This window comes from Mytilus californianus, unplaced genomic scaffold (assembly GCF_021869535.1).
Source record: "Mytilus californianus isolate M0D057914Y unplaced genomic scaffold, xbMytCali1.0.p SCAF_2, whole genome shotgun sequence".
Taxonomy (NCBI): Eukaryota; Metazoa; Mollusca; class Bivalvia; order Mytilida; family Mytilidae; genus Mytilus; species Mytilus californianus.
Window position 1 is genome coordinate 105,060,267 of NW_026262668.1, and position 12,922 is coordinate 105,073,188.

The 12,922-nt window shown below is 32.2% G+C and overlaps 1 protein-coding gene across 1 annotated transcript in view; it reads left to right on the forward strand.

The window, feature by feature from the left end:
- Nucleotides 1-10,160, forward strand: part of LOC127728521 (arylsulfatase B-like) — a 26,460-nt gene extending 16,300 nt beyond the window's left edge. Inside the window, exons 7-14 of the mRNA XM_052235940.1 lie at nt 513-614; nt 2,141-2,204; nt 3,015-3,112; nt 4,976-5,112; nt 8,185-8,243; nt 8,655-8,778; nt 9,505-9,641; nt 9,856-10,160. Coding sequence (XP_052091900.1) covers nt 513-614; nt 2,141-2,204; nt 3,015-3,112; nt 4,976-5,112; nt 8,185-8,243; nt 8,655-8,778; nt 9,505-9,641; nt 9,856-10,028 — 894 coding nt within the window. The 3' untranslated portion in view covers nt 10,029-10,160. The remainder of the gene's footprint in view (nt 1-512; nt 615-2,140; nt 2,205-3,014; nt 3,113-4,975; nt 5,113-8,184; nt 8,244-8,654; nt 8,779-9,504; nt 9,642-9,855) is intronic.
- Nucleotides 10,161-12,922: the final 2,762 nt, after the last annotated feature.

Here is a 12,922-nt window from a genome sequence, read left to right on the forward strand (position 1 = left end):
TAAATCGAAATTTGTGCAGGAAAGATTCCTTTTGATATTAATAGTACTAGTATGTCGAGGTCATAGTTATTTAAATAAATCTTTGTTGAACAATATTACTTTTTGAAATCATAACCCCTATAAATAAATAGAAATCCGTTTGATATCATTATAAGCTCTTCTCCTTTATATGGAGCAAGGGGTATGTAAGCTTGCTCGCTAAAGGTTCTTTAATGATTATGCAGTTCATTGCGTGACTTTTACCAACAAGGATCCAAAATTCTCCTTGTACAAATCTGGATATCCCGAATAATCATAATTTACACTGAAATTTATTATTATATTTCTGATATCTACTAGTGCAAAATATCTGGACGATAAACATCTGAATAGATTTTAGATATAAACGTATCTGTAAATAACCAATATTTGTCACATAAACTATGTTAAGGATTTGGAATAGGCTACAATTCTCAACGTATACTTTCAATATTATCCGACATGTTTTCATTTTCCTTGTATTTTTATTTTAGTTTGAATACGCCAAGCGTGCGGATGAAATACTGAGAACGCACAACACGAGTCAACCCTTATTTCTGTATTATGCTTTCCAGTCTGTGCACGAACCAATAGAGGTATGCTTATTACGCCAGTGTCATAAACACGGACAAAATATGTGAAGAATAGCTGTCTTAAAAGTAGGGAAAAGTTTGATAAACGTGAAAACTGAATTAATGATTAACGCAAGTTTTGTTTTATATTTTTGATAATCTTGATTAATGTAACTAATTGATTTATTGTTGATGCTTAACATCTAGCAAAATATGCTTTGTATACTCATGATGAGAACGAAGTAATAAAACAATAATACAATTAAATTGAAGGCTTTTTTATGTAACGATAATTTGCAAACAATCAAAGCTACCACGTAGTTTTCCTCGCAAAGCGAATAATGAGGCAAAAGATAATGTCTTCAATCATATTATACTTGCGTATTTTTCCAAAAGCTGTTGTATTGTAAATCTTCTTTCAAATGCACTGATCGCGATGTTTTTCTAAACACGAGGATTCAAGTGTAACTCGGAGTCCTAGCTGAAAACGGACTAGGGTGCGGTAAATATACATCTCACGTAACAAATTAAATAAGTTCTCGCTAATAGTCTATCGGCCGGACAGGAAATGTCCAGATTAACGTTCATCTATATCCTATTAATCGTATCACCTATATTACTTTTTAGTGAAGTTAGCAAACTTTGATACAGAAATTCAATTTATTCATAGCACTTTTCATTAAAATGCAAACATTAATGATGGTCAACATCTTATAATGCTAATGCCATTTTTTATGCAGAAAAACTCGGGTACTTAATCATAGACCTTATCGTGTAGTCGACTTTTTTCACTCTGCAAATACAGGTGTACTGTACAGATAACACGAAGCGATATACGTGTACTATGAGTATATAGTTTACTTGAATCCTACTGCTGATGCTAGCAACCAGTTATTATCAAATTACGCTATAAAATTCAATTTGGGGTCATCATCGCGGTCCGCTTGAGTTTATCTCATATTTTTATTCAGTATCTATTATTTATTTTTCTTTAATGTAAGAACACATTATTTCCACTTTTATAATCCGAACGAATTTGGAGAGTATTGCACGACCCCTAGCTTGAAAACATGCTCCATGACATGCACTTTGTATCATATTTTTAAAATAGTATACAGCTTGACTTCGTATTAGCTACTTTTTAAAACTATGAACATTGCTTATCCTGAAAAACGTTTGTATGATTGGCTAAGGATTAATACTGGCCTATGGTATGGATGTGAAAATACGTTCAAGTATTGCTTATTTTAGACATTACAACCCTCTAGAATGATTATCAAGAAAACCATACTTACATGTTGAATCCATAATTTCAAATTATTTCAGGCAGAAATAATATATTGTTTCAACGCATTTGAAAAAAAAATGACTGATCGATGAAATGCGAAACAAGAATATATTGGGCCTGTCAGTGATATTTGACTGACTAGAAACGAGTGAAATGTAACAACAATTAGACATTTTTCAATATAGCAAAATAACGATATCCTAAAATAATGAAGGGTCATCATATACTTATATGAGAAAAAACAATTGTATTTTGATTGTAGGTTCCTAAGTCGTACGAAGATAAATACAGTTGGATTAAAAATGAAGGCAGAAGGAAATATTTAGGTAAGGAAAAATACTTTAGAAGCATGTCTTTTTCTTAATATGCACTTTATCATATTACTTTAGAACCTGGGAATAGTACATCTGCTAATTTGGCAATGACAGGTATGATTATTTCAGCAAATGACAATCGGACAATCAAACAGAGGACGAATACTAAAAAAAATTCAAAAAATGAATTTGAACGAAAGATGTATTCATTATGATCCAACAAACAATACATATAACTTAGGAAATATAGTACTTAATTCTAATTACGACACCATTGTTGGCTTCTTTGTTAGGTGGGACACACACAACACGCTTACGAGAGTACTTTTATTGTTTGATAATAGTATTTTCCGAAGTAAAATTTAAATAAAAGAGAGGCGCAAGATACCAACGGGCCATCCAAACTCATCCGTCGAAACAAACTGACATCATCTATATTGCGGAATGTTGCTTAAATAAAGTTGCCTACACTATGTCTAATACTATATATATAATACTATACTTAACCCAATCCATATATTATTCGTTAAATAAAGTTACCTACACTATGTCTAATACTATATATATAATACTATACTTAACCCAATCCATATATTTTCCAAAGAAAAATCTAAAGATTGTTGAACAACAACTTTCTCTTTTATGCTAAAATTTACAGTAAGAAGAAATGATGACTTAACAACACTACAGAGTTAATTCCAGAAGTGTATAATCAATCAGTCACTTAAAAGTATATACTCGAGTAAACAAAGTAGTTTTAAGTATATTGAAATAAACTGGAAGTTAGTTTATGTATATTAAACATTACACTTATATTTCCAGGAATGGTAACCGCATTAGATGATGCCATAGGCAATTTGACTGAATCTCTAAAGCAAGCCGGTCTTTTTGACAACACACTTATTATCTTTTCTGCCGATGTGAGTAAAGCTTTCTTCATTAGGTTTTTCTTGAATTTATTCTCACATACATTTCCTACATACGGGTTAATTAAAGTTAAACAACCCGACCCGAATATGGCATACCTTTTTCACAAAAGTGTTTGTAAGACCATGATAATTTGTTCCGTTTGACAACACATTCCCATAAAAATTGTATTATTTGGTAAACAAATGATGTTTCGGTAATGTTTATATATAAAAAAAATCTCATTAAATACAAAGAAGTCAGAAAAAGAACCAGCGTTTTCAGTCTGTTTTTCAAAAAATCGAACCAAGAACGATTTTTTAATGGCCGGCTCGTCTATATGTTTAACAAAAAAAGAATTTCTATGATTCTCACTGGAGTCCTTCCTACAGTAAACGATAGCCTAAATTTATTTTAATAAAGTGTTCTTAACCGACGTTGTCACTCTTAAATACAAATGTCTTTAATTTGTGACCACACTGATTCTAACAACAACTACATCAGATTGCTGAACTTTTTCACCCACATCATCTTTGTCGAATTTGATGGATTGGCAGTTGAACATTTTGTCGGTGTAAAGATTGTTCTCAATCTTTCTTACAATACCTTTAGTCTGTAGATATTTATTCTATTCAATAGCTTTTCGAAATACATTAGCCAGGTTTTCTAAATAAAATAACAACTAAACTATTATTTCAAGAAATAGAAATTATTATTATTACTATAAATTACTACAACGAATGAAAGTACAATATGTTTAACGGTTTTCTGTGATTTTCGTGCGTGAAGTATTTACCTATTAAGTTTCTGTAAAGATGAGTTCAAATTCGTTTTGCTATTCGGAAAATCCCCTTTTTATAATCCTTAGCACGCCTTATCCTTGCGCGTAAGAAAATAGGTCGCTACTGGTCAAGGTTAATCATATAAATCACTGTCAATACATACGTAAATATTGGATTATAAAGAAAGCAATCACGATTTCATACGTCTCGACACCGATTTATCAATATAAGGCATATAAACACAAGTAACTAAAGAAATGTAGGATTAATAACAAGTTAGAAAACAAAGATGTTATTCGAATGCCACATGTTGGCGGAATTTCGTAACGCTAAATCGGCAACTGCCAATTTTGCCGGGAACGACGTTACGTTAACACCAAGGTAAAACCGCGTTATTGAATGTTCACAACAGTCGGTAATCCAATGAGTTTGCAGCCTTGTCAGTTCTAGTACCATAGTGTGGTAGTGACTTAATACGATATATATGGGGTCAATAAATTCCATATGGGAAGTGTGGTAGTGACCTAATACGATATATATGGGGTCAGTAAATTCCATATGGGAAGTGTGGTAGTGACCTAATACGATATATATGGGGTCAGTAAGTTCCGTATGGGGTGAGAGCGAAGTTCCGATATATTTAGGATGCCCTTTCACTGTGTCACCATAATATTAGTTACATAGTGTGGTAGTGACTTAATACGATATATATGGGGTCAATAAAATCCATATGGGAAGTGTGGTAGGGACGTTATATATGGGGTCAGTAAATTCCATATGGGAAGTGTGGTAGTGACCTAATACGTTATATATGGGGTCAGTAAATTCCATATGGGAAGTGTGGTAGTGACCTAATACGATGTATATGGGGTCAGTAAATCCGTATGGGATGAGAGCGAAGTTCCGATATATTTAGGATGCCCTGTCACTGTGTCACCATAATATTAGTTACATGGTGTGTTAGTGACCTAATACGATATATATGAGGTCAGTAAATTCCATATGGGGTGAGAGCAAAGCCATGACTGCATATTTAAACAAATTGGATGTTTTAGAGTTGATATAAAAAATCTGCTTAATCTAAAACTTTTGTAGAATGGTGGCTGGCCTCAGTTTTTTGGCAACAATTATCCCTTGAGAGGATCGAAGATTTCAGTATATGAAGGAGGCACTAGAGCTTCAGCTTTTGTGTCTGGAAAAGGAATAAAAAATCCTGGCACTACATATAAAGGGTTAGAAATTTAAATTTGAATAGTACGTTACAGACACAGTTTTCAAAATAATGAAAAATAAATGCACTTATTACTTTATTACTTTTAAATAAAAAACACTCATTTTGTCATTTTGAGTAGGGCTTATTTTAGCGGAAAAAATTTCAATCTACTAAAATTTATAGTATCTAAGACCCCGTTCACACAAGCATTTTTTTATCGATCTAATTTGAATCGATCTAAATAAAACCAGTTAGCGTTCACATTATCTTTAAACATAACGATCTCTATCGGTCTAATCTTTAAAAAATGGATGAAGTTATTGTTTCTTTTGAATCACAAGTTCAAATTTTGATACTGGTGTTCTTGTACTTTTCATTAATTTTGAAACAAAAAACTGTAGCAAGGAAGAAATGCTCCTGTTCTGAAAAAAAACAACAACAAAAACAACAGAAGAAAAGAAGACACACAAATTTATGGTACGGCGAAGACAACTTTTTTTCCGTTTGTTTTTACTTGCATGTACACAAAGTCTGTTTTTTTTAAAAAAAGAGAAATATTGGTTAAACAACGAACCACCGATATATACTGGGGTGTTATGTTATTACACTTGCAGTTTTGTCGCTATACGTGCGCATAGATTATTTTCGATTCAATCGTACTAGTTTAAACCGATCTTTGCGTTCACATTTAAAGTTAGATCGGTTCACTTTAGATCGATTCAAACTAAACTACCTCTTTTGGTGTTTTAATTTAGACCGATTGAACATCGATTCAAAGCGTTCACATTAGCCCTTAAACCGATCTAAAGTGAACCGATCTAGTTTAAATCGATATAAATGTCCTAGACCCCGTTCACACTAGGACATTTAGATCGATTTAAACTAGATCGGTTCACTTTAGATCGATTTAAGGGCCAATGTGAACGCGTTGAATCGATCTTCAATCGGTCTAAATTAGTACGATTGAATCGAAAATAATGTATGCGCATGTATAGTGGCACAACTATATCAATGTTTCGTTGTTTAACCTATATTTCTCTGTTAAAAGACCTTTGTGTACATGCACGTAAAAACAAACTGAAAACTTGTTGTCTTCGCCGTAGCATAAATTTGCGAAAACTGTGTCTTCTTTTTTTAGTTGATTTTTTTCTTTTCAGGAACCGCAGTATTTCGTCGTGTTGTAACTTCGTTGCTATATGTAGTTTTTTGTTTCAAAATCAAAGAAAACTGCAAGAACACCAGTATCAAAATTTGAACTTGTGATTCAAGAGAAACACTTCATCCATTTTTTTTTCAAGTGTGTGTATCAGTGTATCAACACATCAATTTGATAAATTAGTTCTATTTATACACAATGTTAACAGTTTTACGGGTAATAAGGTCAGACCAATTGAATTTTTAATTGTAGTGTGAACGCACTGGTTCAGATCAGACCGATAGAGATCGTTGTGATTAAAGATAATGTGAACGCTGACTGGTTTTATTTAGATCGATTCAAATTAGATCGATTAAAGAAAAATGCTAGTGTGGACTGTGTCCTAGTGTGAACGGGGTCTTAGATTCAAAGATTTTGATAACGTTGAATGAATGAATGAATGAATGAATCAATCAATCAATCAATCAATCAATATATGAATCAATCAATCAATCAATCAATGATATGAATATTAATGAATCAATGAATCAATCAACCAATCAATCACTGTATGAATCAATCAATCAATAATCAATCAATAATCAATCAATGAATTAATCAATCAACAATCTATCAATCAATCTTGATTTTTCATACAAAGAATCTTTCATAAATGCTTAAAGAAACTTCAATTCGATAGAGTTGACAAATTGCTATATTCTAAAAAAAACAACGACCGAAAGCTTACGTTTTGTCTTTTATATACAAATTATTCCATTTTGATGGGAATGTCCTGCGATGAACAATTTGACAAATCCGTCCAATAACGACGATCTGTTAACTTCTAGTGCCACATATGTCATGCATATTCAGGATGAGAAATCAACAATGAATCTGATATAACAGGTAGATTTTTTAAAGTTGGTCATCTGGAGCGAAATATAGGAAATTTGGACTACCACTGGTTTTAATGAACTGAGGAATGGTGAATAGAAACATACATTTTGCCTTGCAACAGGCCACCTAAGGTCCTCTTAAGTTGTTGCAACGTGTTGAGAACGTGAAAGTTTTCCTACCTGATGCATTGGACGTGTCTGTGTATTAATACACCCCTCACAGCTAAACGGATGCATCTCTTTAGTATAGTTTTTATTCCTGGATAAAAAGAGTCAAGTTTCCCATAGTTATAAACCCAAATCGCACTTAAGTTCCACATTTTTAAAAATTGCACATAGTCTTACGATCTTTTAAAAGTATTTTCAACAACATACTACATCACTGAATAAAAGTTTGATTAAAATACTTGTAAAAATCGAATTTCTTACAAGTATTTAATTTGCATATATTGTATCAATACCTCTCTAAATAAGCCCCTCTGAGTGTTTATAATACAGTAGGAATTGGTTATATTATATGTTTACATTTAATTTATCTAGGGTAGTTTCTGATTTTTGTAGATTTATAAAAATAAAAAGATGTGGTATAATTGCCAATGAGGCAACTCTCCACCAGAGACCAAATGCCATAGAAGTTAACAACTATAGGTCACCGTATGGCCTTCAACATTGAGCAAAACCTATATCGCATAGTTACATGTTTAACGTAGAAAAATTTGTATGGAACACATTGTTTGGTATCTAATCAAACACAAAGTATATCAAATGATTTATTGCTATATGTACATTATCTACATCAAACGAGACTTACAATTTAAAAGGTGACTAAAACAACGATGTTGATAGGTGAAATTTATCGTTCATTGTAAATGTAAAAAAAAATATTGTTTTATCAAAACTAGGACACCCTTCCACCTGTAAACAGAAACTGCTCAAATTCAAAATAATCTTATGATAAGTAGGGTTTGTAATGATAAGAAGGTTCATGAAGAAATCAGATTTCTTTACAAGTGTCTCCACAATTGTCAAATATCTAACCGACAATAACTATATTTTCTAGATTAATGCATGCAGTTGATTGGATGCCAACAATTTTGTCTGCAGCTGGTGCACAACAGGGTAAGAACATGCAAAAACTGAACAAATTGTTTCGACATACATTATAATTATGATAAAGGTAAATGACTATTCAAAAAAACAAATTGTATGAAGTAATTTTATAAAAATTAAACACAACATGAACATTCAGGACGGATAGGATAATTTAAAAGCAAGGTGTTTATACATATTCATTTTTACAAAAATTTACATAAGATTCGTTCCGATTTCAATTTATAAAAGTATGTGAGACCGAAACATATGTACATTAATGTGAAATTTCCGTGAATTGGAAATAAAATGCTCGGTTGTATGAATTTCTTGTAAATTTCACATATAAAACCAATTTCAGTAGAAATTTACGCGAGTGAAAATGAAGAGAGTATAAAGCAAACACTAAACTAAATGTTGATTTGTTGTTTTTTTCTTCAGTCAGTTCTATTGATGGAGTTGACATGTGGGATAGTCTTCAAAATAACAACCCCTCGAAACGAACAGAATTTATATACAATCTAGACGACAAAATTCCAGAATTAACAGGACATGCAGCCATAAGGTATTGTTAATTACACTGCCATGGTAGTATTTACAAACAACATAATTTGCATATATCAGAAAAAAGTTATAAATATCTAAAAATATTAGTTTGTTAAGCTGTTCATTAAAAAAAGATATCTATTTTGTGTCGGTTTTTTAATTTAAAAAAAAAACATTCAATAGATCAAAATGTACGTTTTATCATCCCTAGTTTTCAGTAAATAAATGCTCTGGAAGAAGCAATCATAACATATGATAGCTATAAAAATATTGAAATGGAATTATGAAATCAAAATATAAGTTTAAAAATTTTATTTGTTTTATTGGGCATATTTGTCCCAAGGCTGGCAATGAGCCAGTGTCATGTGAACCCTTGGCTAATTTTTAAGAGTGAATAGAATCTCTGGGAGAAAAAATGGGCATTCGCCCCAAAGCTAGCTATTTTAAGTATGTTTTTCTGTATATTTTGGTTCTGGAGGAAGGTTTGGAGTAACACTTTTGGTTTCTCGATACTATCTTATAATGCTCCCAGGTATAGTCCTACCTTTATCATGTATCTAAATGTGGAAAAACAGATGAAAAATAACCGATATTATTACGTTTTCTTTATTCCTCCAAGCAAACAATTGTGAATCCTTGAAATACAAGACAGACTATACATGACTTTCATTTTTTGTTTTCTCTCAATGTGCGTTTTTGGGAGTACTTCCAACTTTTCACCTGTCTATATGTGTTTCCTTTTAAGAATGGGTGACTATAAACTAATTGAGGGTAACGCCGGACTTTATCATGGATGGTATCCTCCACCGGAAGATGAATCCATTCCAGATACAGATCAAGTCAACGAAATTCCCTTTGTTCCACAACTGTATAATCTCAAAGGTAAGTGTTTTGACATAGTTTATTAAAACAATATGTGAATGCATGAGCTTGATATATCGATAGATAACTTTACTTTTAAACCTTACAAGTGTCAATTAAAGTTTTCTAAAATTTGTATTTTCGATGATAACTAAGTATATTCGCCTTAAGAATAATCAGATGCCAAGAATAATCAGATGTAAAGTATAATCAGATAAAACTTATTTATTTATAGATGATCCTAATGAACACAATAATTTGTATTGGAAAGAAGGAGAAATATATAAAAAGCTAAAATCCCGAATGGAGGAATACAAAAAGGATATGGTACCTGCCGTTTATCCAGGAAACGATCAGAAGAGTGCACCTAGTAATTATGGTGGTTATTGGACACCTGGTTGGTGTTAGTTATTCCGTGCACTCGATATTACGATGACATTGACGTGACATTTATTTTTTAGATGACTTTAACATTTTGATAATTTTATTGATTCTTGTTTTGAATGTTTTGTTTTACTTTTATAAATCGGTTTCATGTTATTTATTGTTTTTGGCTTTCCAAAGTTTTTGCCCTCAATCATACCTGAAAAAACTTCACTTTGTTTTCATTATAATTGAAACTTTCTCTTCGATTAATGCTGTAAAAAATAAATGAATTTAAAAGCCAATATATGCATACACAAAATGTACTTACAACGCTAGAAGACATAAACGAATTGCCTAAATAAAGCGTGTAAAATGATAATCAACTTTGACTAACAAATTCATGAGAACTCATAAAAATTGAAAACGCATCATTCTAAAATCATAACAATAGCTACTACTAGATGTATGGTAGACTACTAGATGTATGGTAACCTACTAGATGTATGGTAGACTACTAGATGTATGGTAGACTACTAGATGTATGGTAGACTCGGAGACTATCAATCCACAAACAGCGTTACGGACCAAGTGGTAGTAATTAGTTACCTTAAGATCCAAATCAAATTATTTGACATTCTCTAAAGAAAACTGACAAGCTTTCAAAGAGCAAAAATAAGGAAATTAATAAAATTTCAGAAGCTAAAACATTTGACTATCCCCTTGGGGACTCTTGTGTGAATATTCTCAAGATCGCACTAGAAAAAAAATGATAATTTTTTTATTGCAATCACACTAAAATCAATAAAATCAATAGTTATGTTTACTTAATAATGTCACTCTCAACAATGATATACAATCATCCAATGAAATCAGATAAGAAGAGGCGGCGAAAGATGAAAAAAAATACACAGGACATTCACTACCACAGACATAGGTTGTTACTTTGACCAGGCACATAGGTGGTAATGGGAAACGTGTTAGTAATGCCTATATATTTCTGATCAAATTCAGTCAACTTGTTTATCAGTTTTCGGCATTCATATCCATGTTGTTAAAGCTTTAAAGTATTGAAAGAAACTCGCGACATCACTGCAAACATTCTCATTTTGAAAATTCAACCAATAAGCGGGAGAGTTCAGCTTTCAAAAACATGTTTAACCCCACCACATTCGACAGTTGTTTGTCTCAGATCAAAATTCTGTTAAACACTCACTTTACAGTTTGTTGTCTTTGGCTGCTGACTGCTACCACGAAGTCTATTTTTATTCTTAGTGTTTTGGAGTAAACCAGGTCGTTTTTTTATGTTTTTTTTTTCTCTTTTGAACTGTTTCACATGTAGTTATCCCGCTGCCTTTTATACGCTTACTGTTTTTTTTTTATTTGTCCCATTAGTAACTTCTCACTGTATTTACTATACGGTTTACGTTTTCCTCATTCAAGGCCATACGGTGACTTGAAGTTTTAAACATCATTGTCATTTGGTCGTTGGTGGAGATTTGGTAACTATACCACATTTCCTTACTTTTATAAACATATTGAGAGATTTAAATTCAAACCCAACATGACTTTGTAATACTCGATAAAAAAAATAAGAAAATGCAATAACACAGAAGCCATACTAATATATTTATTCTTCTACAGTCCGCCCTGATGTCAGAAATATATGAGGCGCCGTTTTACTATTTATTCCTTATTTGCTAATATAAAAAAAAATGAATTCCTGATATCAAAAATTGATTTCTTTATATCAGAAAATATTTTTTGATATCAAAATTTATTTCTTGATATCAGGAATTAAAATTTTTAATATCTAAAACTCGATTTCTTGATATCAGAAAATTATCTATATTTCTTGATATCAGAAATTAGATTTTTTTATATAAAAAAATAATGTTTTGATATCGAGAAATCCATTTTATGGTATCAAAAATTCGAATTCCTGATATCAAAATATCATTTTTTGATATCAGAAAATAGGGGAAAAAATGAATGATGGCTCCCTGTGCATGTCAATAAAAGCATCTGAGCTCACCCATGAGCCCTAAGATTAGGTCTGATGTTCCGGTCGTGTTTAAGGAAAGAATATCATCATTCATAAGAATTTTTGTGTTTCGCATATTAGTTATTTTAAGGTCAATAATTCTTGTAATTTCCCTTTTCTTTTATAAAAGAGGGACGAAAGATACCAGAGGGACAGTCAAACTCATAGATCGAAAACAAACTGACAACGTCATGGCCAAAAATTAAAAGACAAACAGACAAATAATAGTACAGATGACACAACATAGACAACTAAAGACTAAGCAACACGAACCCCACCAAAAACTGGGGTTGATCTCAGGTGCTCCGGAAGGGTAAGCAGATCCTGCTCCACATGTGGCACCCGTCGTGTTGCTTATGTTATTACAAATCCGGAAAATAGTCTAATTCGGTAAGTCACATTCGTGAAAAGGGAAGGGTATTGTAGTTACGACATAAGGAACATATCCGATATCATCTGTGAAACGGTTATTCCATAACGGTCAACCAACTCGTGATGGCGTCCGTAAAATTTACGAAGGGATGACTTCAACTTCACCATTTGGAACTCTTGGTTTAATAGCTTCCTTGTGAGCAGCAATCCTCTATCAAGGAAATCATGATAGGAAACACAAGCCCGGGAATATCCTATCAATTGGGAGATATATACTCCGTATGCAGGCGCTGCTGGAATGTTGCTACATAGAAATGGAAAGTTCACAATTGGGAAGTTATAAGCAATTATTAGTTTCCTCCGAAACAGATTGTGCAGCCAGGATTTTATGAAATTAAGCCACAGCGTGGTAATCTTGTTTTTAGTTTCTTTTCCGTTGTTTATGTTTAAATGAAGTGAATGTAAGCAATTATAGGCAACCGTACGGCCTTCAACAATGAGAAAACCCCATACCGTATCGTCG